General features: G+C 31.6%; 5 protein-coding genes across 10 annotated transcripts; 2 read left to right on the forward strand and 3 right to left on the reverse strand.

Annotated features, from left to right (window-relative positions):
* Nucleotides 1–1,117: 1,117 nt before the first annotated feature.
* LOC128390852 (uncharacterized UDP-glucosyltransferase YdhE-like) lies at nucleotides 1,118–26,252 on the forward strand. Of its 6 annotated transcripts, XM_053350624.1 has the most exons (4): nucleotides 1,118–1,489; nucleotides 1,557–1,950; nucleotides 24,388–24,482; nucleotides 24,552–26,252. In XM_053350624.1, the coding sequence occupies exons 3-4, from the start codon at nucleotides 24,409–24,411 to the stop codon at nucleotides 25,816–25,818; spliced, it is 1,341 nt and encodes a 446-aa protein (XP_053206599.1). In that variant the 5' UTR covers nucleotides 1,118–1,489; nucleotides 1,557–1,950; nucleotides 24,388–24,408; the 3' UTR covers nucleotides 25,819–26,252. The 6 variants fall into 6 exon arrangements, 3 of the variants coding, with proteins under 3 accessions (XP_053206599.1, XP_053206601.1, XP_053206600.1); XR_008325709.1 differs by lacking the exons at nucleotides 24,388–24,482; nucleotides 24,552–26,252 and adding an exon at nucleotides 23,448–23,527; XR_008325708.1 differs by lacking the exons at nucleotides 24,388–24,482; nucleotides 24,552–26,252 and adding an exon at nucleotides 2,144–3,046.
* LOC128390861 (uncharacterized) lies at nucleotides 3,586–4,822 on the forward strand. Its single transcript, XM_053350634.1, has 2 exons — nucleotides 3,586–3,820; nucleotides 3,883–4,822. Exons 1-2 carry the CDS (start codon nucleotides 3,610–3,612, stop codon nucleotides 4,368–4,370), a joined length of 699 nt encoding a protein of 232 aa, XP_053206609.1. The 5' UTR covers nucleotides 3,586–3,609; the 3' UTR covers nucleotides 4,371–4,822.
* On the reverse strand, nucleotides 4,858–6,651 carry LOC128390858 (UDP-glucuronosyltransferase 2B7-like). The gene is made up of 2 exons (XM_053350632.1): nucleotides 6,485–6,651; nucleotides 4,858–6,421 (listed from the first exon to the last, which is right to left on the reverse strand). The coding sequence occupies exons 1-2, from the start codon at nucleotides 6,526–6,528 to the stop codon at nucleotides 5,158–5,160; spliced, it is 1,308 nt and encodes a 435-aa protein (XP_053206607.1). The 5' UTR covers nucleotides 6,529–6,651; the 3' UTR covers nucleotides 4,858–5,157.
* On the reverse strand, nucleotides 9,591–11,199 carry LOC128390851 (para-nitrobenzyl esterase-like). Its single transcript, XM_053350623.1, has 3 exons — nucleotides 10,894–11,199; nucleotides 9,848–10,837; nucleotides 9,591–9,774 (listed from the first exon to the last, which is right to left on the reverse strand). The coding sequence occupies exons 1-3, from the start codon at nucleotides 11,163–11,165 to the stop codon at nucleotides 9,639–9,641; spliced, it is 1,398 nt and encodes a 465-aa protein (XP_053206598.1). The 5' UTR covers nucleotides 11,166–11,199; the 3' UTR covers nucleotides 9,591–9,638.
* Nucleotides 13,146–14,800, reverse strand: LOC128390857 (DDB1- and CUL4-associated factor 13-like). The gene is given in 5 exon segments (XM_053350630.1): nucleotides 13,146–13,527; nucleotides 13,530–13,588; nucleotides 13,590–13,712; nucleotides 13,786–14,494; nucleotides 14,584–14,800. Coding segments are annotated over 5 exon segments (1,314 nt in total). The 5' UTR covers nucleotides 14,654–14,800; the 3' UTR covers nucleotides 13,146–13,174.
* Nucleotides 26,253–26,839: the final 587 nt, after the last annotated feature.

Below are 26,839 nucleotides of genomic sequence, written 5' to 3' on the forward strand. Positions count from 1 at the left end.
GTTGTTGGTCAATCTCTAGATCGACTAATTTCTCATATTTCCATTTGAAAAGAGACGATGTGTTGGTCATCACGCGATTTTGAAATTGTGAACACTGGCATAATTGGTCAATAGATTAATAGATTAATCTATTAATATTAGATTTTAATTGAGAAAAGTAAACATTGAAACATTTAAAATTAGTAGAAATCTGATTTTATGAAAAGTGAACGTGAATTAAGAAACATTAATCAGGATTTTGTTTTAGAAACAATTACTTCATTAGTTAATGATGCTAAAGCTAAATAATTTGAAAGGCTTGAAACAATTCAAATGGTATCAACGAATTAATTATGATCAAGCTAAAAGAATAACCTTTTCTTATCTTTATTATTTATAAATCTCATCATCCTAATCATTTAACTATTGATTCAAATTCAATTTTTTTTTAAAATAAAACGTATTATACACGTACATGTTTACGTAAACATGCCGTGTTTTGCAATGATGATGAGCTTGATGGTTACATGATAGCTATTGAAGCTCTATGATCGATTTATAATCGATAGGATCTTTAATATAAGATGTTGACAAAATTTATCTTCGAGTATGGTCAACAGAAACTCTATGATCGAAGGTCGATAAAAGGCTGAATTAATCAGACCTTTGGAATTGTCGAGAATGGAAAAAGTTTTTTCACAGTTTGCGAAACGAATGACTTTTTCTCTAGATTCAATTAGAACTGGAGATAATTTAATCAAACTGTTTAACTAATTCTCTGGTTAATCCATATCAATCAACACTTTGTTCATTAAATATTGATCTAGTTAATGATCATCTAATTCAAAATTAACTTTTTCTATTGATTCAAATGAGTTTACAATAAACAAAATGTAAATTAATCGCAAACAAAGTTTGGGGCCTATTGATTTAATTGTGACTTATTTTTACAGATGATTAAAGTAAACTAACATTAACCAATTGGAATAACCTTAATCACAATTTTGTATAAAAAGCATGAGCTTTGGGTTGATTATTACCCAGTCAACCCAATTTTCTCGCGTCTCCAAAAGTTGAGTGTGCATTAGATTTCCTTCAAAAAGACCTGCGTGATTTCATGAAATTTTTTGCATTTCAATTTATCGTCTCTCTGAGAATCCATCATGGAAAGTTCTTCTATTAGAAGCCGGTGGATCAGAAAGTGTTCTCAGCGATATTCCAGTGGCCGTTGCGACTCTTCAAATGACCCCCATTGATTGGGCTTTTCAAAGTGAACCACAAGAAGCTTCGTGCTATGGGTTAATCAACAGACGAAGTCGATGGCCTCGAGGCAGAGTTTTGGGAGGATCATCGGTACTAAACTACATGTTATACAGTAAACAATCAATGAATTACTCAAAGTGATATCGTTTCCATGGTTGATGCTATGAAGATATCGATCGCCGTTGGCTTAGCTCCAGCTTTCCGTTCTTTAGGCTCTAATATATTCCAAACAGTTTTCGGCATCCAGGTGAGTTGTCAACTTGCTGACTTAGATTTTGAATGATTAATTCTTAATTGTATTACATAAATTGTAGATTTTGATTTATTGATCTCTGCTCTTCAAATTGAATCGTAATTGCAACTCGCTGAAACCGATGGATCCTCGTTATCCACCATGATCCGATTAAATCGTAAATCGACAAAAACTTGAAACAAATTGTGTTTCTATTGGAAGTGAATTAAATTTAACCGAATGCCACGACTTATTGGTAATCTCGACGATTGCTGGTTCACCGGCGGCAATCCAAATTGTCACTGAAGCATTTTCATACGACCTCGCTGGTAGTTCGGGCATTTTAAACCGAGTTGAGTAAACTTAAAACTGAAAGAACAAAAAACACAGTTTTGGACTCGACACTTCCAAAGGTCTGATTAATTCAGCCTTTTATCGACCTTCGATCATAGAGTTTCTGTTGACCATCATCAAAGGTAAATTTTGTCAACATTTTATATTAAATATCCTATCGATTATAGAGCTTCAATAGCTATCATGTAACCATCAAGCTCATCATCATTGCAACACGGCATGTTTACGTAACGATTATTATCAACTCAAAAAGCGATCTCAAAAAGAAAGACAATCAAACAAACAGCCTGACCATCATCATTACATTTTCCATAGGATTGAAAAAGGTGATAACCTTCAATGAATCGCTCACAAATGGTATTGTTCATTAAATGAGCTTAAACGGGTTAACAATTTAGTTTCTGATCAAGATTTTCATGCACTTGCTGTCATTAAAATGCCCGTTAAAAAGTATGGAATCCTCAGTGAGGTGATGGTTCACCAAGTGAACAGTTCAAATTTAACTTTGATTGATGAAACACCAGAAGAATTGACAAACAAACCGTTGATAATTAACGTTGGTTTACGACAGACTTTTCTTAATGATGACAATTCTCAAGATATGAACAAATTTAGATGTTGATCTGGCTAAAATGAGAAAAGTGGCCGACAATATGAAATGACATTAAAAATGAAAGGTTTTTAACAATCAAGCGAAATGTAAGCTCGAAAAAATTTTTGTCATTACTTAGTTGCTTACCTAATAGAATATTTTCAATCTATTGATCAATATATTTGTTTCATTTTCTAAAAAGGGTCAACACGCGTCGACCTCTAATGATTTCTATATTGGAAACGGAAAAGTCATTTAAATTGATACAATTATCGATTTGAATAAAAAACTGAAAAACTCAAAATAATTTGATTTTTTCGCTTTTCATATTCTATTCAATCTTTTCTATCTGTCGTTATGATTTCATTTTCTTAGTTTCGTAAAATTTTCGTTAATATTTCTTATTGTGAGCTTTGGATAAGTAATGAATAACTCTCTTATTAAAGTTCTGTTCAAAATTGGGAAAGGAAAGTCCGAGGAGCAACTCAAGCTCATCTTCAGAAATGAGCTAGGTAATATTCCTATAACAGTCGCTGAATATTTTGATAGTGAGGCCGATGTTATTTCATTCTTCAGATCAGGTGAAGTTGATTTACTTTTTCCGGCTGTATACTTTCATTTTCTGACAGGTACAGAGGTAAATGTGTCAGTCGGACCAGTGACTGGCTCTGACAGTTGTGTCTTCATGAACATTTACCCAAATTTTATGATTTTCTGCTTATTGATTTCCATTCGATTCGGAAATTGATCTTCCAGGTTTATCATTCCAATTAGATCGTAAAACTTTTTCAACTTTTCCCATTTTAATCCGAAAACAAATAATAAACCATATGAGGATCTAGTGAGCTCCCTGAATATTAGTTCATAATAAGTGAGAGTTTTTTTCCCAGGGGAATTTGAAGACTTAATAATTCTTATGATAGAATCTGCGATTGAACTGAGTTTATCTTATTCAAGTTTGTAACGGAATCAAATCATTTCAACGTTAATTTTTTGATTAATAATAAAAGATTAAATTGATTGACAGGTGTAAACTTTATCAACAAAAATTATCAACACTGTTAAAATTCAATCAACGATTAAAAAAGCAGTGTGATACAAAGTTAATTGTATTCTCTACCTTTTAATTGAAAATTTTATTTTCTGCAATCAAAACAGTTCTATTCACAACAAGTTGAGGTTCATTAAAATGTGTTATAAATCATTAAAAACGGAATCACTTTCAAGTAATCCAATTACCATGAATCGAATCATTTGCTTATATTCACGATCATCGAAAGCTCATTTCATTGGAATTGGTGTAATCCTCTTATTATCAATTGTGATTTGTGTGGGTGTTTCAGTGACTCGTCTTACTGGTTCATCTTCAACACTTTCACCATCATTTCAACGATTTAAAGGTAATAATTACAATTACTTATTCGAAATGGTCTTTGATTAATTCTAACTTATCATTCTGAAGAAAAATTGGCCAAAATCGATCATTCAGTTCAATGGGTAAACTATAATACTATCAATGTGTCACTGACCGATGTTTTCATTGGCGATCAAGATGAAAACAAAGATTTTATTTACGCGTGCAGAGTCGATTATAACAGCGAAATCAGTGAGGTTATACCTGGCACTTATTATCCAAAGAAACAGAGGTGCCTATTTTCATATGGAGGAAAAACTCTAGAAAAAGATGAATTTCAATTATTAACAACTAAAGATCAAAGTGCTTTGATTTGGATTAAACGTTCAAATGATGAAGTTTATAATGGTGCAATTACTGGCGGTTTAAATGCTTTTGACGAAGAGCTATGGATTGCTCGAGTTAACGTTTTTGGTTACCGTTATGCGATTGGAAAAATTTACAATCGATATAAATTAGCACATGTACCAGACGGATATGAAGAATATGACAGTCAGCAATACGATGTTCTGTGTCTCGAAGATTTTGCTCTCTGAGAATCTGGTCCACTCAGCTATTTACTTATTTACAGTATTTTGTAGTTTTCTACGAATAAATTGAATTAGAATCATTTTCAAGGCTCATGAGCTAGAAATTAATTGATAGCTCAAAATGTATTTCAATACGACCTAAAGATTGGACTTGAAGCCCTATCGAACAAATTTGACGATTGTATTCAAATATATCTATTGTAGTCAGTTAAAATTATCAAGTGAATTAAATTGTTGTCATAGATCATCTTTTGCATGATAGACTGTTGGTAGCAATTAATTAATCGAAAGTCGGTCATTATCTTTATTTTTTGTAATATAATGATTAATAATAGATTTTCTCAGAATTCATTTATTATCTTAACGATTGAATGATGCAGTTAATTACTTCAACTTTCTCGTGATGAATAATGACAATTGTTATTAGGTAAATAATGACGTTTGCAATTAAAATAACATTTCAACAACTAACATTATTGAACTTTATTTTATTAAATGGGAGGTAAACTAATTAATATCGAAAAATGTCAAACAAAATCACTTGATGATCAAGATCGCTCATTGAAAGTGTTGATTATTTCATATTAGTTCAATCACTATTACTGAATCTCAGCAAATGCAGTGAAGGGAAAATCTCCGATGTAATCGGCGATTCAAGGCCACAATCAAACTTGATAATAGAAAGGCAAACAAATGAATAACATAAATTACTCTTTTTCAATAAACATTGGAACTCTGAAATACTCATTTATAAATTGATATTAATTTAATATTTATGAATGATTTATTATGATTAGAACCCTTTATTTTTAACAATCAAATCTTCAATCATCTTGACGGCTTTTGTACCAGAATCTGAATTTTTCATATTTTCTGATATTTTTTTTACTCTTTCTTGCAATTGCTCATCATTTAAAACTTTGTCAATACAATTAAGAAAATAATCTTCATCAAAGTCCCAAGGATTAACTCGATATCCAATCTGTTTATCAACGACTCTCTGTGCATTGTCTGGTTGATCGCCAAGCCAAGGGATCACTATCATCGGTTTTCCATGATAAAGACTTTCCATAAATGTATTGTTTCCTCCATGGGTTATTACCAAATCGACTTTCTTGATAACGGCAATCTGGTTAACATATTCTTGTCCCCACATATTTTCAGAAAGATTTAGTTTTTCACCTCGTCGACCCATTGAAACGATCACACGATGGCCACAACGAGCAAGAACGGAAAGACATTTATTCATAATTATTAAATCATTAGAAGCAGTTGATCCAAGAGAAAAATAGATCAACTTTCCAGGTTTATCTTTTAGTTTTTCAGGTAATTCGAATTCTGAACCTTCATCAGGAGATCGAACATAACAATCAATTCGATGCCACCCACTTGCAACAGGCTCTAACTCGATGTAATCAAGATCAGCAGGATAATGATAAAAACCAATTGTTTTAAGTGGTAATACCCATCGAATTGTACTAAAGTCTTCAGGCCTTCCTGATTCTTTTAACAGAGCATTGAAATTTTCTGTTCTCTTCGAATTAGCATCAACACAATAGTTTTGATATTCTACCCATAATTTAGGATCACTATTAACAGAAAGACCGGACATTCCCGGTGGACCTTTTTCGTATAAGACCAATGGTGCAGCCGAAAGCGAGGAAATGACAGGAATCGTCTGCTTGTAAATACAATCTATTAAATCTAATCCATCATGAACAATTGCATCGAATGAGTTGCCATCCAAAATCGGGATTAGTACTTGATTTAATTTTCTGAAAATCTCAACTCCGAAAGCTGCTGATTCCTTTTCCTCTTCAGTATAATTCTTAAATCTCTCCATTGGTTCTTGTCGAAACTTTTCCGCATTCGCGTCCATCCATTTCAGAACTTCTTCCTCGCACTCAGCACCAATAACTTCTTCGTCAAAAGAAATGAAATCAAACCCATGTTGATCGGCGAGTTTCTTATACTTCAATCGTTGAGCAAAGGTCACTTTATGTCCATGTTGAACTAATAATTCACCGAAACCACAAATCGCATTAATATGACCATAACTGTTGTTGAAAATTGGAGACAAAAATTAGTACAATTTAAACAAGAAAATAATCGTTACTTACGCTTCAATAGCAGTAATCAGAATATGATATGAAGATTTAAACATTGTAACAATTGAATTGAAACAACTCTTTGATTGTCAATAGACTAATGCTTTAGATTTATATTTGCTTTCATATCGCCATTATTGCAGCAATAAATGAAAATATCAAAGGTGCTTGTTGATGGCTGTTCACTAAACTCTCTATTGTCAACTAACAGCAATGATAATTATCAATTTTCATCCTTCTCCAATCTTTCATATCTATTGCAAAAGAGTTTTCATCACGAGTTAAATTTTGCACTCGCCTTGCAATTAACAATTTATTGTTTAATTGTGATAATCAACGATTAGACAAATGATAAAACTAATATTTGTTTGTTTTTCTAACAAAGTTAATCAAATCTATAATAAGATAAGCATAAAGGGTGATCGAAATCTCCGATTGAATGATCGAAAAAACTTTTCGCTAAATTATCCTTACTCAGGAATGAATTTTTTGTAATCAGCTAACCAAATTTGTTGATTTATTTAAATGCTAAATTTAAATTTTAACAATTTTCCTATCAATATAAATAATTAATTAAGACTTTAATCAATACAGATAGATTATAATTGGGATTAAAATTTCATCAACACTAGCTAAAACTGAGGAAGGAGAGTTTGAGTAACGAATGGGAAGTCCCCTGTTATTGGGTCTGTCTCTCCTGCTCGTATTCAAGCCTGAACCTTGATCCCATTTCTGGTCACAGGTACTACAGTACCTAATTGATGAATTAATTGAATGGATTATGTAACATTGACACCATGATAATCAACCTAAAGAGATTAATGAAGAAATCGTAAGACTTTGCCCTCAAGAATAGATAATTAAATATTATCTGAATAAACAGATTAATCCACAAGATTATCTTACCTTGACTAAAGATTATTGAGATTCTATCTGATTGTAGAACTATATTTTTATTAAGTTCCTTTTCCGATTGAACAATGGAAGAGAAAAGTATATATTGATTGTAAAATGAGAAATAAATTCAGCGTTAGGTCAATTATTGATCAGCAACGTACGAAAAAAAAAGTTTGCAGTTTTCATTCACTAAAATTTCCTCAAAATAAAATGTATATGTTAACCATTATCGTCAATTCATAAATGTAACATAAAAAAGGAACAATTTTTTTCTCTTCATTTCTTATACGAACCCTCGAACTCATTTCTTTTGGCTGTATAAGACTCGAAAGAACTAAAATCGAAAAGTTTCATTTACAACTCCACGAAGTTGACATCTGATCATGGTCTTACAATTAACCTTGATTGATAAAACTAATCTAATCGAGTTAAGTATAAATTAAAATATTTTAAAAGCTTAACTTATCATCACAATATCACTAACCAATTTTTCTTAAGAGTTAATCGAAAGTATTAATAAATAGTAAATTTTGCTTCGTTCAGATGAAGGCAAATTACTAAATATCATGAATTGGATATATAAAAATTACGAGGTAAAATTTACGATATTTTTTTGATTTGGGCTCATTTGGGCGAAGAGCATATAAGCGAAAGTCACAATAGCGAAATCAAAGGCGAGTCAAGATAGAAAAAATTTCTCAGATGAACCTTATAATGTACAACCCATAATTCAGAATTTTTCATGATTAATTAATTTCTAGTTCATGAAAACAATTAATTGTGATTAACCAAGAAATTCAAAACCTTAAAAAATCAGCTCAAAATGGTTGATTATCAGCAATTTATCATATTTTTCACTGAATCAATAAATTTTTTAGATGGTAAGTTGGTTAATTTAAATTCTTCTACTTTGACTTTCGCTAGTTAACAATTGGTTTCTCTCTTTTAATTTCATATTTTTGAGCCTTTACGAAATATTCATATTATTGATGATTTACATGTATATATCTATAATCGTTGATCGCTTTATGAGTTTTTATCTCTTATGTTGATTCAAAAAATAAGAATCTTTTGCCTCGATCAAGCCAGTCGGCAAACAATCAAACAAATGAACTTTTAATTGCGGTTTTGTTAACAATCAAATATACACTAACAAGTGTATACCTAAGTAACGTAAGACGTTTTATTGAAAAAAATATCTATGACCATTTGTATCAATAGTTAAATGATGAGGATGATGAGATTCATAAACGTGAATAAGATGAGAAAAGATGATTCTCTTGGCTTGATGCCGTCGATTGAGACTTTTGAGGCCATAGATCTTGATTTTGAAATTTCTAACTAATTTTCGTTATAACTGTTCTGATAGTAATACTTTAATTGAAATCATTGATTTTTCTTCCTTTACCTCTTAGATCCGTTAATTTCTCATGCGAATGTATGATAAAAATATTGGATTTAGACTCTTTGGATTTATGATTATCGATAAAAACTTTATCGTTTCTCTTTTCTCTGTTTCACTTTCGATAATCCTTTACACAGAAACATTCATAAAATTCCGATTCACATTAAATATTAGAATGCGTCCCCAATTATTGTTCAACTCACATTGATTTCTCGAAATGTTCATTAGCCATAAACAAACTTCATCCATTGTATTAATACTCTTGATACAATTAAATGATAACTCGCGAGTTAAATTTCACAAATCATGGCGAGTGGTATCAAAAATGATCATTTTCGAATAACTTTACGAGCAAAGTTCCAAAATTTCAAGTATCGAAAGAATATTGGATAGCGATAATCATACATCATCTCTCCTCTTTCGAGAGAAAGAGAAAGGAAAAAGAATGGAAAGACTTTTTTTTTATATATCCGCTCTTCATCTTCCGTTTCTCTCTCATTTTTCTCATTTTTTACTAAAATGATGCATCAATAGGCTCACTTATGGGAATTGAGACCGAACAGAGTTTAAAATTCACTTCAGCATGTAGATTTTTAAGATGAAACATTTGATAAAACTCGATTGCTGGTCAATAAATCGGAGGATGGTTTTTTTACCGTAACAATAGTTTAATTGCTCTTAATCGAGTGAATTTGATGAATTAGTTATCCTATATGATATTGTTCAAATGATCTAAAGATCTTCAAACATAAATAGCTGAACATGAGGCCGGAAATCGCGAAAATGACTTTGGTTAACGTGAAAACAGAATGAGTGTTTAAATGATTAATTTATTTTTCTTTTTCGCTCCGAGTTTTTTGACAGTTAAATTGTTGATAAACATTTTGTGCCTGTTATGTTATCGATTTTACCAACGAACTTGTTGTTCAATTCAATCAGATTAACCATTTTAGATCCAACCATTTGAGGCCAAACAATTGGTCCTTGTTTACTTGGTACACTAGAGATACAATTCAGGTCAATTGGTAAATTTATTTTTCAATTCAGTTCAGATATAATAATTTATAACTTACCCGTTTCGAGCAAAATCAGCCCAAGTTTTCATAAAATTAAGACTCAATTCGATATCATCGGCATCAAAGTTTTCAGGTTCACGAATAGGAGATCCAAAAACGAAGACCAATTCATTGCCGTGACAAACTTTATCCACTTGCCTACTACAATCTGGTGAAGGAACACCGATCGGTGTTAATGAGACCTGAGTATGGATATAGCCATAAGTAGATGTATTTGAATTAGAAGCTTTGAGAACAGCGAAATTGTAAGTTTTACAGATGAGGCGATCTCCTTCATCCCTTTCGGCTCCGACCAGCAGATTGACATCGTTGAATTGTCCAGTTGCAATGGCTCGAGTTTCATCTAAAGGAACAAATTTATCACCGTAAACTGGCTTGAACTTTGAATTCAAAGCGAAAGTGTTGTTCAAGAGATCAGTCCATGGGATTGATCGAAGGCAAGACATTTTATCTGTGGCATTCATGCATCCACAAGCTTCAACGGTTTCTGATGAAGTTGTAATGTTAAGTTCTTGGTTTGATTTCATTATTCCACCTGATTCCATGATGGCACCTTTGAATAAACCCTTATTATGAGGAGAGAGAATATGAAAAGCAACGGACGCAGAGCCAGCTGATTGTCCAAAGATTGTGATCTGATATGGATCACCACCAAAAAGGTGAATATTATCTCGTGTCCATTTGAGAGCAAAATGTTGATCCCAAAGACCGAGATTGGGAGTAAGAGAAGGAATCAATTCTTCATCATGTAAGAACCCTAACGGTCCCAATCGATAGTTAATAGTGACCAAAATGACATCTTCAAGAATTACTAAAGGAGTTCCAATATAAACATCAAAATCACCAGCACTTCCGCGAATGAAACTACCACCATGGATCCAAAAGAGAACTGGTTTCAATTGAGTAGTTCGAGCGTCAAACGTTTCCTTGTTGACATAAATATTCATGTAAAGACAATCTTCGTCCATGTCTTCAATCTTAGTCGCCCTATTCAATCAAAAGAATTAGTAATGAGAAAAATTATCGAAAATAAGAAAACTCACCATGAAGCTAGTGATGGACAAGATTTTCCGAAAGCGACCGTATCTTTAACCCCTTCCCATGGCTTAGGGTGAGCGGGTAACGAATATCGAAGTGAATCGACTGGAGCTGTTGCATATGGAATACCCTTGTATTCGTAAATTGATCGACCTCTCCATTGTTTAGTTGCACCTCTAATTTTACCTAGAGGTAATTCAACAACTTCGCTATATTCAAGACAATCAAACTGATTAACAGCTAAGCAAACAGTCAACAGACTAAATAAAAACTTCATTTTTATTTTAAGAATCAGAGTAAACTTACAAAACAATTCAGATAATGATGAAGCTCATTTCAATCAATTGATTTTTATATTTTTACTCTGCATTGTATTCAGCTAATTAAGTGTGATTGATGACAAAGTGAAACGTTTAATCAGCTTTTGGATCTTATTATTCGTGATTAGTGCAGCTCAAACAATACCTTATTCAGATATTGAGGGTCATATTCGTCGAGATTAAATGTTAATCTAAAGATCAATTGATTTTTCCATAAAATCATTATTCTCATTTAAAGTGTACTCATCAAGTTAGATTAGTTGAACTGAGTATCTTGGTGGGTAAATCGGCAATCGATTGTGAGTTAATTTCGTTTTTCAATTGTTAATAGTTATTTTCTACTGGATTGGTAATTTATTTGCACAAAGTTTATTTCTTTAATACCTCGAAAATTAATTAACTAATCTGTATGGTCTTTGCTTGAATCGATTATTCAAGTTTGGGAGATTAGTTTTGACTTATCAAAAAATTATTCGATTGCATTAATCTCCTGATTTTTCAATCAAACGAAGATCATTTTTACACAAAAACTTATGAGGCTCTATGAGTTTTCAATTCTGAACTTATACTAAATCTCTTTACATGCTGAAGTGAATTTTAAACTCTGTTCGGTCTCAATTCCCATAAGTGAGCCTATTGATGCATCATTTTAGTAAAAAATGAGAAAAATGAGAGAGAAACGGAAGATGAAGAGCGGATATATAAAAAAAAAGTCTTTCCATTCTTTTTCCTTTCTCTTTCTCTCGAAAGAGGAGAGATGATATATGATGATTATCGCTATCCAATATTCTTTCGATACTTGGAATTTTTTGGAACTTTGGCTCGTAAAGTTATTCGAAAATGATCATTTTTGATACCACTCGCCATGATTTGTGAAATTTAACTCGCGAGTTATCATTTAATTGTATCAAGAGTATTAATACAATGGATGAAGTTTGTTTATGGCTAATGAACATTTCGAGAAATCAATGTGAGTTGAACAATAATTGGGGACGCATTCTAATATTTAATGTGAATCGGAATTTTATGAATGTTTCTGTGTAAAGGATTATCGAAAGTGAAACAGAGAAAGCGATAAAGTTTTATCGATAATCAAAGAATCTAAATCAATATTTTTATACATTCGCATGAAAATTAACGGATCTAAGAGGTAAAGGAAGAAAATGATTTCAATTAAAGTATTACTATCAGAACAGTTATAACGAAAATTAGTTAGAAATTTCAAAATCAAGATCTATGGCCTCAAAGTCTCAATCGACGGCATCAAGCCGAGAGAATCACCTTTTCTCATCTTATTCACGTTTATGAATCTCATCATCCTCATCATTTAACTATTGATACAAATGAACATAGATATTTTTTTTCAATAAAACGTCTTACAACGTTACTTGGGTATACACTTGTTAGTGTATATTTGATTGTTAACAAAACCGCAATTAAAAGTTCATTTGTTTGATTGTTTGTCGACTGGACTTGATTGAGTCAAAAAGATTCATTATTTTTTTTGAATCAACATAAAAGATATAAAACTCATAGCGATCAGCCACGATTATAGATATATACATGTAAATCATCAATAATATGAATATTTCGGTAAAGGCTCAAAATAGCGAAATTAAAAGAGAAAAAACCAATAAGGGTCACTAGCGCGAAAGTCAAAGTGAATTTAATTAATAACTTACCATCTAAAAATTTATTCATGAAAAATATGATAAATTGCTGATAATCAACCATTTGAGCTGATTTTAAGGTTTTGAATTTCTTGGTTAATCACAATTAATTATTTTCATGAACTGAAATTAATTAATCATGAAATTGTACATTGTACAGGTTCATCTTGAGAATTTTCGCTATCTTGACTCTCCTTTTGATTTCGCGCTATTGTGACTTTCGCTTATATGCTCTTCGCTCAAATGAGCCCAAATCAATATTTCAAATTTATCTTGAATTGTAATCGATCAATTGTTTATTCGACTTCTTTAACAATCGCTCGCTCAGTTATACTTGTCATTGGAACCGTTCCTGGTTTGGAATGAGCTCTCTTATTGCTCTCTTTTCTCTTGATTGCGTTAATCATGGCGTCTTTTTCTTTCTTTCCATGGTAAACATGTTTAGGTACATGACGATGTCGAGCGATCCTCTTAATCTCTGGATGATGAGCATAGGCTTCTTTAAGTTTCGCTTGATATCTAAAGTTGATTTCTTCTTTTGAACCTTTAGGACCAAGTTTCTCAGAGGCATTTGCCTTCCAGGCTCGAATGTCCATCTCATCAGATCCACATAAAATATATTTGGAGTCTAATGTCCATAAAACTGAACCTTTGTTCGTTTCGTATGGTAAACTTCTCGACTGTGGACAGCACCTTCTCGAAGATTCTTAAGTTTTATCTTCCATGACCAATTCTCTTCCTGTTGGAGAATAGTCAACATCGATTACGGCAGAAATATGATCTACATGAGCTTTCAATGGTTCTGAAAGATTCCGCATATCGAAAGTGTATAAACTAAAAGAGAGAAAAAATAAACAATGTGATTAATATGATTCGAGGTTAAAGATAAAAATTAAACTGAACTTACTTGTGATCTTCATTTGCTACTGTGAAATGATATCCTTCCATTGGATTCCATGCGATATTATTTGTTCTCATTGACATGATCACTTTTCTCAAATGTTCATTTTGGCGAATATCAAATAAGGTAATACTGCGATCATTCGCTGTGGAAGCGAAAATATCACATTCGATTGGATTAAACTTGACTTTATAAGAAGAATCAAAAGTCGGATTAAAGGTTTTCAGAGGTGATGGTCTTGATTCATCCCAAAGGTCAACAGATTCTCCACAAGTAATTAAATATTGTTTTTTCTTGTGATGATCAATTCCAACAATATTAGTTTTTGCAACGATTGAGGTGATTGGTCGATCATCTTTATTGGGCTCGTTTATATGCCATCTTTTTATGACATTAGTGTCACCGCAAGAGAAGAAATAGTTTCCATGTTGTGGTATACACAGGCCAGAAACAGCACCACCATGAGCTTGGATGGACTGGACACATTTCCTCTTCATGAGATCCCAAACTTTAATTTGACCATCAAATGAACCAGAGACAAGAGTGGACAAACTTTTAGGATGTTTCATTAGGCATTCAACTGGATCAATATGACCAGATAAACTAAACAAAAAGGGTTTTGCGAAAATTTTATCTAATTTAACAGCATTCAATGCTCTTTTGTATTCTCGTGGTATTTGAAGAGGATGAAGACGTGGATCAAGGTTCCTTTGAACTAAATAAAAAACAAAAACACAAAGAAAACATCAAAAGAGATTAGAAAAAAACCAACAAAAACAAATCCAATAAAAGTCAAATTCTCACCTTTGTGTACATCCTTGTTTGTTTCTCTCATATAATCTTGAGCACTTCGGGATATAACCTTAACTTTCATGGTTAGAGAATAGAGAATAGAATAGGTTAGAAGCAATTAATTGAAAAAAATAATTAGAATAAAGTAAAACAATTTAAATTAACGGAAAAGAAAGCAAAACCAAAATTTAAATTAACCCAAACCAAGAAAGTGAACACATGTGACATGTTAACCAGGGGGCATTTCCTAATTTCGCTTTGATTTTCCTCTTCTCTATTTCTGATTGTGTGCCTTTCGTTTAGTCGGAGGTGGATCAGCTGGAGCTGTTTTAGCTAATCGTCTCTCTGAGAATCCATCATGGAAAGTTCTTCTATTAGAAGCCGGTGGATCAGAAAGTGTTCTCAGCGATATTCCAGTGGCCGCTGCGACTCTTCAAATGACCCCATTGGTGGGCAAAGTGAACCACAAAGCTTCGTGCTATGGGTTAATCAACAGACGAAGTCGATGGCCTCGAGGCAGAGTTTTGGGAGGATCATCGGTACTAAACTACATGTTATACAGTAAACAATCAATGAATTACTCAAAGTGAGCCAAATGTTTAACAATTAAATGAATGCGTGTGAATAGTAGTAAGAAAAAAAAAGTAATTCTCGATTCGCCAATGCAACTTCCGACGATGGTACAGTCCAACGAAGGAAGAAGGTCCATTCACAGCCTTGGGTGGAGTTGAAGGTCTTGGTTTCATTAAGACGAAATATACAAACTTTTCCGATGATTGGCCTGACTTTGAGATTCGATCTCTGAAGCCTACTTCCGATGATGGTACAGTTTTCCGTCGAGTTCAGGTTTTACTCGTGAAATGTGGACTCAGTTTATCAGCCTACCTTCTATGATACTGCCATGTATCCGTCTTACGTCCCAAATCAGTTGGTTACGTTCACCTCATCATCCAGTCATAGATCCTCAATAATTAACCTCGTTATCTAACTCATCCGATGATATCGTTTCCATGGTTGATGCTATGAAGATATCGATCGCCGTTTATAGCTCAGCTTTCCGTTCTTTAGGCTCTAATATATTCCAAACAGTTTTCGGCATCCAGGTGAGTTGTCAACTTGCTGATTTAGATTTTGAATGATTAATTCTTAATTGTATTACATAAATTGTAGATTTTGATTTATTGATCTCTGCTCTTCAAATTGAATCGTAATTGCAACTCGCTGAAACCGATGGATCCTCGTTATCCACCATGATCCGATTAAATCGTAAATCGACAAAAACTTGAAACAAATTGTGTTTCTATTAGAGTAATTAATTTAACCGAGATGCCGACTTATTGGTAATCTCGACGATTGCTGGTTCACCGGCAATCCAAATTGTCACTGAAGCATTTCGCATGACCTCGCTGGTGGTTGGGCATTTTAAACCGAGTTGAGTAAACTTAAAACTGAAAGACAAAATCACAGTTTTGGACTCGACACTTCAAAGATCTGATTAATTCAGCCTTTATCGACCTTCGATCATAGAGTTTCTTTGACCCTCGAAGATAAATTTTGTCAACATTTTATATTAAATATCCTATCGACTATAGAGCTTCAATAGCTATCATGTAACCATCAAGCTCATCATCATTGCAACACGGCATGTTTACGTAACGATTATTATGAACTCAAAAAGCGATCTCAAAAAGAAAGACAATCAAATAAAAAGCCTGACCATCATCATTACATTTTCCATAGGGTTGAAAAATGTGATACCCTTCAAGGAATCGCTCTTAAATGGTATTGTTCATTAAATGAGCTTGAACGGGTATACAATTTAGTTTCTGATCAAGATTTTCATGCACTTGCTGTCATTAAAAATGAAAGGTTTTTAACAATCAAGCGAAATGTAAGCTCGAAAAAATTTTTGTCATTACTTAGTTGCTTACCTAATAGAATATTTCAATCTATTGATCAATATATTTGTTTCATTTTCTAAAAGGTCTGTTGCAATATTATTCAATATTAATTGATTGATAAAATCTAACCAGAAAAACAAACCTCTTCAATTTGATTTTACTAAAGATAATTTATCTAATATATAAGAAAAGTTTTATTAGTTAGTGAGCAGCAGTAAATTGATCAGAAAAGATCAATCTATGACTTTGGTTATCCAGTGAAGGGTAACCAAAGTCAAATCATCATTTTATACCCTTAAATTGTATTTCTTTCCCTTTTTGTTTCATATTAAAATTATTAAAAACATAAGTGAAAATAGTTAAAGGTCAGTGAAGACCAGTGAATAAACCGTGATTAGTTAATTGATCTAGTCAGTGAAGACTAATCAATTAACGGGTTAAACTAAAGTCAGTGAAGACTAAATTTTACCTTTTACCTGAATACTAAAGGCCAGTGAAGGCTTAATATTATTAAAATAATTCAATTGTGATTAAATTAATTGATACAAATAACTAATTAATATACAAATTGTGCTCTAATCAAAAACGAATTCAACCCCTTTTAATTTTCATGTAATTTTTACGTTACATTTGGTGGCCGTGTGTGAGGGTGAATTTTTGTGAACTAATTTCCATGCAAATGTATTTCTAAATTAATCCGAATCGAACTATAAAATGACCTTCAATTAAAAGTTAAAATCATGCTCTATACGTTACTCTTATGAAAAAATAAATATAAACAATTAACAAATAAACAATTAAAAAAATCAACAATTAACAATCAACAATTAACAACTCAACAATTAACAAATCAACAATTAACAAATCAACAATTAACAAATCAACAATTAACAAATCAACAATTAACAAATTAAAAATTATAAACAATAAAAGACTAATAATCAATGATCAGAAATTAATAATAATCAATTAACAATTACACATTAATAATTAATCAAATTTGTATTTAAATCATATAATTGTAACACACTACAACTAATAACACACTTTACAGATTGTCCATTTATCTCTTGATTATACAAAAGTAAGTCTTCTTTTTTGGTATCTTTCCCTCTTTACAATCGCTAATAAGGTCAGTGAAGACCAAACTTTTTCGTACGATTGTTTTCTTATCTTGTTTATTCTCACATTTGTTTTTTTCAGTAGAATCCTTAAACTTACGGTCAGTGAAGACCTCAGTTTATCATTTATTTCTTTATTCATTTTTATCATTATCATTATGCATCAAAATATTTGAATTTAACTCTTAGTTAAAACAAACCTTATAAATTATGAATTACTCTGAACACTTTGGATTTAATCCAATCGAATTTAGCCCATCAATTAACGCTATAAAACCATCAAACCATGTCCTAAACAATCATATTACCATTGAGCCATTTAAAGGTGACAATGAAGATTTGATTGATTGGTTAATAAACTTTGAATTAGCTTCTAGTGCTTTAGGTCTTGGTGCTATTGAGATGTTCAAGATCATTCCCTTTTATTTGCAAGGTTCAGCTCGCAAATGGTACAACGTTACCTGTAGTCCTCATTCTTTCCGAAAAATGCCTAAAACTTATGATGAATTAAGAAATAGAATGATCTCAGACCTTTGCCCAGTTGATTATCAAGCTCATCTCTCTCATCAATTTCATTATAGTAAACAAGAGCCAAATCAGCTAACGACTAACTTTGTCTATCAAATTCAAGAATTATGTATGAGAATGAATAAAAAGATGCCAGAAAAGCTCATGATAATCTTCATCATTGAAAGACTTTTACCTCAAGCTAAATTCATAATAACTTTACAAAATCCTCAAACATTAACCGAACTTATTAATGCTGCTAAATTAGTAGATAAAACCGTCAATTCAAGAGTAAAACAAGAAAACGAAAACGAAAATAATGTGAATTTAAATCAATTACAATTTAAAATTAACAAAATAAATGAAAAATTGAACGATTCAGTCTCTTCAATTTTTCCAATTCCAAATACAAATCTAATTCACAAAGAAATCAAATTAAATAATAACAAAGTCCAAGCAATGTTCGATACAGGTTCCGGTTTAACTCTAATCAGTAAAAATCTAGTTGATCGACTGAGTTTAAATTTGCAACCGTACTTTGAACCCTTCCCATTAGCTGTTAATAATAGCCCAGTTAAAATACTTGGACAAGTCAAAGTTAGAATTAAAATTTGTGACGACGAATCAGCAATTGCAATATCAACAATTGTCCAAGTTACTGAATATTTGCCACATCAATTTGATGCCTTAATTGGTCAAGATCTAATGACTAAGGCCAATCTTATAATTGATTGCGCATCTAAAACAATACATATTAATAATTCGAATCCAACTAATCTCACGAGTTTACCAAGTGATAAACATTCAAATGAGATGAAAAAGGCTGAAATTATTGAAAATCTTGATCAAATCGAATCGAATCAATGCAAATTTAACGAAGAGAATGAACAAGAAGAAAACTATTGTCCTAATTTAGAATTAGTTGATTCTCAAAATGAAATACCAATTGCTGAAGAGATACCAAAATTGATTGATGAAACTAACGTTAATTATCCTAATCTTTACTTAAAATCAAACTCAATTAAATGTTTATCTTCATATTATTATCCTTTACCTTACTTGAATTGTTACCCTACACTTGAATATTATCAACCCTATCACCAAACAAATGATAAAATCATCAACTTAAACAGTCATGAACCTAACGATAATGTTTTCAACTGGTTGGTACAAAGGAGTGCCGATGAAATTACCTAACGATAACCTCCCATACACTTCTCGAACATGGACTTCACCTTTGCTTTGGCAGGGACTGCTCAAATTTAAGATGACGGAAATGTTGCAATATTATTCAATATTAATTGATTGATAAAATCTAACCAGAAAAACAAACCTCTTCAATTTGATTTTACTAAAGATAATTTATCTAATATATAAGAAAAGTTTTATTAGTTAGTGAGCAGCAGTAAATTGATCAGAAAGATCAATCTATGACTTTAGTTATCCAGTGAAGGTAACCAAAGTCAAATCATCATTATATATTAAATTGTATTTCTTTCCTTTTGTTTCATATTAAAATTATTAAAACATAAGTGAAAATAGTTAAAGGTCAGTGAAGACCAGTGAATAAACCGTGATTAGTTAATTGATCTAGTCAGTGAATTAATCAATTAACGGGTTAAACTAAAGTCAGTGAAGACTAAATTTTACCTTTTACCTGAATACTAAAGGCCAGTGAAGGCTTAATATTATTAAAATAATTCAATTGTGATTAAATTAATTGATACAAATAACTAATTAATATACAAATTGTGCTCTAATCAAAAACGAATTCAACCCCTTTTAATTTACATGTAATGACTTCGTTACATTTGGTGGCCCGTGTGAGGGTGAATTTTTGTGAACTAATTTCCATGCAAATGTATTTCTAAATTAATCCGAATCGAACTATAAAATGACCTTCAATTAAAAGTTAAAATCATGCTCTATACGTTACTCTTATGAAAAAATAAATATAAACAATTAACAAATAAACAATTAAAAAAATCAACAATTAACAATCAACAATTAACAACTCAACAATTAACAAATCAACAATTAACAAATCAACAATTAACAAATTAAAATTATAAACAATAAAAGACTAATAATCAATGATCAAAATTAATAATCAATTAACAATTACATTAATAATTAATCAAATTTGTATTTAAATCATATAATTGTAACACACTACTAATAACACACTTTACAGATTGTCCATTTATCTCTTGATTATACAAAAGTAAGTCTTCTTTTTTGGTATCTTTCCCTCTTTACAATCGCTAATAAGGTCAGTGAAGACCAAACTTTTTCGTACGATTGTTTTCTTATCTTGTTTATTCTCACATTTGTTTTTTTCAGTAGAATCCTTAAACTTACGGTCAGTGAAGACCTCAGTTTATCATTTATTTCTTTATTCATTTTTATCATTATCATTATGCATCAAAATATTTCAATTTAACTCTTAGTTAAAACAAACATAAATTATGAATTACTCTGAACACTTTGGATTTAATCCAATCAATTTAGCCCATCAATTAACGCTATAAAACCATCAAACCATGTCCTAAACAATCATATTACCATTGAGCCATTTAAAGGTGACAATGAAGATTTGATTGATTGGTTAATAAACTTTGAATTAGCTTCTAGTGCTTTAGGTCTTGGTGCTATTGAGATGTTCAAGATCATTCCCTTTTATTTGCAAGGTTCAGCTCGCAAATGGTACAACGTTACCTGTAGTCCTCATTCTTTCCGAAAAATGCCTAAAACTTATGATGAATTAAGAAATAGAATGATCTCAGACCTTTGCCCAGTTGATTATCAAGCTCATCTCTCTCATCAATTTCATTATAGTAAACAAGAGCCAAATCAGCTAACGACTAACTTTGTCTATCAAATTCAAAAATTGTATGAGAATGAATAAAAGATGCCAGAAAAGCTCATGATAATCTTCATCATTGAAAGACTTTTACCTCAAGCTAAATTCATAACTTTACAAAATCCTCAAACATTAACCGAACTTATTAATGCTGCTAAATTAGTAGATAAAACCGTCAATTCAAGGTAAAACAAGAAAACGAAAACGAAAATAATGTGAATTTAAATCAATTACAATTTAAAATTAACAAAATAAATGAAAAATTGAACGATTCAGTCTCTTCAATTTTCCAATTCCAAATACAAATCTAATTCACAGAAATCAAATTAAATAATAACAAAGTCCAAGCAATGTTCGATACAGGTTCGGTTTAACTCTAATCAGTAAAAATCTAGTTGATCGACTGAGTTTAAATTTGCAACCGTACTTTGAACCCTTCCATTAGCTGTTAATAATAGCCCAGTTAAAATACTTGGACAAGTCAAAGTTAAAATTAAAATTTGACGACGAATCAGCAATTGCAATATCAACAATTGTCAAGTTACTGAATATTTGCCATCAATTTGATGCCTTAATTGGTCAAGATCTAATGACTAAGGCCAATCTTATAATTGATTGCATCTAAAACAATACATATTAATAATTCGAATCAACTAATCTCACGAGTTTACCAGTGATAAACATTCAAATGAGATGAAAAAGCTGAAATTATTGAAAATCTTGATCAAATCGAATCGAATCAATGCAAATTTGAAGAGAATGAACAAGAAAACTATTGTCCTAATTTAGAATTAGTTGATTCTCAAAATGAAATACCAATTGCTGAAGAGATACCAAAATTGATTGATGAAACTAACGTTAATTATCCTAATCTTTACTTAAAATCAAACTCAATTAAATGTTTATCTTCATATTATTATCCTTTACCTTACTTGAATTGTTACCCTACACTTGAATATTATCAACCCTATCACCAAACAAATGATAAAATCATCAACTTAAACAGTCATGAACCTAACGATAATGTTTTCAACTGGTTGGTACAAAGGAGTGCCGATGAAATTACCTAACGATAACCTCCCATACACTTCTCGAAACATGGACTTCACCCTTTGCTTTGGCAGGGACTGCTCAAATTTAAGATGACGGAAATGTTGCAATATTATTCAATATTAATTGATTGATAAAATCTAACCAGAAAAACAAACCTCTTCAATTTGATTTTACTAAAGATAATTTATCTAATATATAAGAAAAGTTTTATTAGTTAGTGAGCAGCAGTAAATTGATCAGAAAAGATCAATCTATGACTTTGGTTATCCAGTGAAGGGTAACCAAAGTCAAATCATCATTTTATACCCTTAAATTGTATTTCTTTCCCTTTTTGTTTCATATTAAAATTATTAAAAACATAAGTGAAAATAGTTAAAGGTCAGTGAAGACCAGTGAATAAACCGTGATTAGTTAATTGATCTAGTCAGTGAAGATTAATCAATTAACGGGTTAAACTAAAGTCAGTGAAGACTAAATTTTACCTTTTACCTGAATACTAAAGGCCAGTGAAGGCTTAATATTATTAAAATAATTCAATTGTGATTAAATTAATTGATACAAATAACTAATTAATATACAAATTGTGCTCTAATCAAAAACGAATTCAACCCCTTTTAATTTACATGTAATGACTTACGTTACAGGGTCAACACGGTCGACCTCTAATGATTTCCTATATTGGAAAAGTCATTAAATTGATACAATTATCGATTTGAATAAAAACTGAAAACTCAAAATAATTTGATTTTTTCGCTTTTCATAATCTATTCAATCTTTTCTATCTGTCGTTATGATTTCATTTTCTTAGTTTCGTAAAATTTTCGTTAATATTTCTTATTGTGAGCTTTGGATAAGTAATGAATAACTCTCTTATTAAAGTTTTGTTCCAACTAGCGAAAGGAAAGTCCGAGGATCAACTCAAGCTTATCTTCAGAAATGCGCTAGGTAATATTCCTATAACAGTCGCTAGATTTTTTGATAGTGAGGCCGATGTTATTTCATTCTTCAGATCAGGTGAAGTTGATTTACTTTTTCCGGCTGTATACTTTCATTTTCTTACAGGTACAGAGGTAAATGTGTCTGTCGGGCCAGTGATTGGCTCTGACAGTTGTGTCTTCATGAACATTTACCCAAATTCGTCCACTGGTGTAATTAACAAAGGAATATTATCATCACTTGAGATAATTGATGACTCGGTTCGTATCTTAATCACCTTTTTAACGGTTCTCGCTTTGATATTATATTTTGCTCGATCTAATATCAGAAGTAATGGTCAAACTGATTCAGCCTTTTATCGACCTTCGATACTAGAGCTTCTGTTGACGATAATCAAAGGTAAATTTGGGTTATTATTATTTTTAACCTGCTCTTTCTCCGTCTATTACATATTACATTTATTTTCGACATCTTTCACAACACAATACTCGATAGCTTCACGTCCAGCACCGTTGAATACGTGGTCTGATCTAACTTCACGGAAAGAAATCAAGTGTTTTGCAAACAGAAATGCTTGTTATCGTTTCGCAAACGAATCTTTGGGCTTAAAAAACCTACTAATTCCTATATCCGAGTATCGATTGATCGATGAATATTTTGATGAATCAATGATTTCAGTCTTTGGCGAACCCGATTACGTTGAATGGTTTTTTAATTTCTTTTGTCAACGTCTCTATATTAGAAATCATAAGTATCTCAAAAATGGACGGAACGATTTTCTGTTTCATTCTAGCAAAGTTCGCTATTTTGAGAAAACAGGTTCATACTTTTACCATTCGAATATTGAGCATAATAAAAACGACGGTTTACAGAGCTGCATATTCACATATTGAACATGGTTTTGATAAGTTGGCCGCAATTAATGCTAATAAACTTTACCATCGTCGCATCAATGATAGTCACTTTCCCGGATGTCGGTTCTACCGGAATTAAACCCTAGAATAGAAAATCTACGATCCTCACGTATTTAAATTTACTGATCTCATTTGCCTTTACTTATTATTTTGTGTTTTTACAATCATCTCATTTCTGTTTGAAGTTTTTCTCATAAAATGTAAATCTTAAGATTAACATCATTATGAATCGTAAAACATTAATAAAATATTTGTTAATATTCTTTTTGATTATGTTTTGCGAGAATGATAATCACAGAAACGTTAATCACAGAGTAATACAAGGATTAATAATGAATTTTCTTGGAAATGGATTAATCTCAATTGAAGAGATCTAATCAATGAATCGTTTCAATTTTCCCACAATACATATAATAATGTAATACGTATAAGTGATGAACATTAAGAACGTTTGATTAAATTGAAACAAGGATTCAATCACTACAATTTTATAATCATATTTTATTCTTAAAAATTTAAAGTGAAACAATATTACAATTGCAATGTCGGAAAACAATCAACTCTCAAATAGTGATCAAGATCGTCCATTGAAAGTGTTTATTACATCAATGTTAGCGTAAGTATAAGAACAATTAAACTATGAGAAATCTAAATGATTGGTAATCTATTTTTATTTTCGTTACAGTACTGGTCACTTTAATTCTTGTCTTGGTATTGGGTCACTTTTAAAGAAACGCGGACATGATATTTACTTTGCTCATCTGCCAAAGAATCAGTCAATCATTGAACGACAAGGGATGAAGTTCATTAATTTACTTGATTACTCGAGTGAAATTGTTCCTGTGGAAGAGATTTTGATGTCCGATCCTAAATTTTCCAAGGATCAAATCGAAGATGCTTGTAAGTTTCATCCTCTTGAACAAATGAAGCAGAAAAAGACTGAAGATAAAGACGTGCTGTTCATGCAAAAGATTGAGGGAACGACCATAAAAGAAAGTGAAGTGATGATCAAACTGGTGAATGAATTAAAACCCGATGTTTGTATTGCTGATTACGGGTTTCCAGCTCCATGGATGAAAGTTGTCGACGTTCCGACGATCCAAGTGATGTCGGTTGCACCTACAGAACTTTATGACGGCCCACCACCAGGATCAGGTTATTCAGTGCACGACTCACAAGAGCTTTGGAAAGAGTTTAAAACTCTGAAAGCTGAAAAGATGGCCGAAATTATAGCTTATGCTGCCAAAACAAACGAACATTTTGGTGTTAAATTCGAGGATAATCAATGTCCAAAATACTTGGGTATCTATGTTTACCCTGGACCTTTGGACTATAAAGAATTGGGTCAACCTAAACCTCGATGGATTAGACTTGATTCAGCGGTTCGATTACCAGAGATAAGTGATTTTATTATTCCTGAGAAATTAGCAAACAAACCAGGAAAACTAATCTACCTTTCAATGGGAACTCTCGCTTCTATCAATCCTGACTTGTTGAATCTATTGATCGAATCATTGGCTAAATCACCACATCGATTTATAATCTCTACCGGAAGAAATGGAGATCAAGTCAAATTATACGACAATATGTGGGGCGATAAGTTTGTCAATCAAATCGCCATCTTACCTCACATCGATCTGTTCATCACTCATGCAGGATCCAACTCGCTGATTGAAGGTCTAGTAGCGGCAAAACCTCTGATTGCGATTCCAGTATTAGGTGACCAGTTAGACAATGGACAACGCGTTGTTGATCTTGGATTAGGGGCCAAAATCAATCTGTGGGAGTTTAATGGGGATAAATTCCTTGAAGCTATTGAAAATGTATTGACTGATGAAAAAATTCATGAAAATGTCGCAAAAATATCAGGAGAAATTAAAACGTCAGACTCAACTGATAAAGTTTGTGAAACTATCGAGCAAATTGCAAGAACAAAAAAACCAATCATTTAGTTATCAATATTAAATTGATTATCATGTAGCGTCTTTGTACCAACAATCAATTTATTTATTGTAAATTTTAATCGCTCAACATCACGATTAAACTCATCATTTAGATATTAATATTTACGCAAACGCCAATTACTAATAATATATATTTTTTCAACGAGACGCATCAATTGAAATGCTTGATTGTTAACACAATTGTCAAAATGAACCGAAATTGAAAAGTTGATTAGTTTGATTCAAACACCGAAGCCAGTTGATTCATATTCAACGGACTGACTAAACCATAATTGGGTTTCTCATTGTCAACTTTAGCCGACTTAGTCAAAAATCTTCAGCTAATACTCAGTCGATTGACTTCGGTGTCAGGTTTGATTGTTTTCTGGACTTGATTGTTTTCAATATTAAAATTAACAATTATGATAAAACCTTTGGAAAATTGCAACTGAAAGGTGAACTTCAGGGTGATCAAGGTAAACACTTTAGTGAACAAAACTTATCGGCATTAGCCAACTGATTTATAACTAAAGTTATCGATTCAGAAGAGACTGCCTTTCACAAATTCAGTCTGTTACAAATTCTTTTAGGATCTTTCAAAATACTAATATTAATTTAACTCACAAGGTAAATTAGATTATAAACTTAAAGGTTTATTAAACTTGTTAATTAATGTTAACAGTATGAAGATTATGGGAATTAATTGTAAATTGATTCGATCATCTTTTATATAATCGAATAATCGAAATTTGAAATTTTCTAAAGAACAATTAATCTGATTGGTCGATTAACCATTTGTCTAAAGACAACGATTTTCTATTGTCTCCTTAGTAGACATTAGTCTAGATTAAAATAAATATTAACCATTTTCTCAAGAGAGTTAACTTGTCAGTCAGACGATGATGATTAACATCTTTAACTTCAATTGTGAACAATAGTTAATCTTAAACAAAGTGAAAATTAAATAGTAATTAAGTTAATTGTGAACAAAATTAATAAAACAAATAAATTTAAGCCTTGAGGTAATCCA

This window comes from Panonychus citri, unplaced genomic scaffold, assembly GCF_014898815.1.
Source record: "Panonychus citri isolate SS breed McGregor unplaced genomic scaffold, ASM1489881v1 Contig00129, whole genome shotgun sequence".
NCBI lineage: Eukaryota > Metazoa > Arthropoda > Arachnida > Trombidiformes > Tetranychidae > Panonychus > Panonychus citri.

Excerpts from the sequence above, each read along its gene's own strand:
- LOC128390861 (XM_053350634.1), top strand. The coding sequence starts at position 3,610 with ATGTGTTATAAATCATTAAAAACGGAATCACTTTCAAGTAATCCAATT. Across the intron at positions 3,821-3,882 it reads ATCATTTCAACGATTTAAAG|AAAAATTGGCCAAAATCGAT; the intron begins GTAATAATTACA and ends ATCATTCTGAAG.
- LOC128390852 (XM_053350624.1), top strand. The coding sequence starts at position 24,409 with ATGTCGGAAAACAATCAACTCTCAAATAGTGATCAAGATCGTCCATTG. Across the intron at positions 24,483-24,551 it reads TTTATTACATCAATGTTAGC|TACTGGTCACTTTAATTCTT; the intron begins GTAAGTATAAGA and ends TTTTCGTTACAG.
- LOC128390851 (XM_053350623.1), bottom strand. The coding sequence starts at position 11,165 with ATGAAGTTTTTATTTAGTCTGTTGACTGTTTGCTTAGCTGTTAATCAG. Across the intron at positions 10,838-10,893 it reads TGTCCATCACTAGCTTCATG|GGCGACTAAGATTGAAGACA; the intron begins GTGAGTTTTCTT and ends TTGATTGAATAG. Across the intron at positions 9,775-9,847 it reads GCTGATTTTGCTCGAAACGG|TGTACCAAGTAAACAAGGAC; the intron begins GTAAGTTATAAA and ends TTGTATCTCTAG.
- LOC128390858 (XM_053350632.1), bottom strand. The coding sequence starts at position 6,528 with ATGTTTAAATCTTCATATCATATTCTGATTACTGCTATTGAAGC. Across the intron at positions 6,422-6,484 it reads CTGATTACTGCTATTGAAGC|TTATGGTCATATTAATGCGA; the intron begins GTAAGTAACGAT and ends TTTCAACAACAG.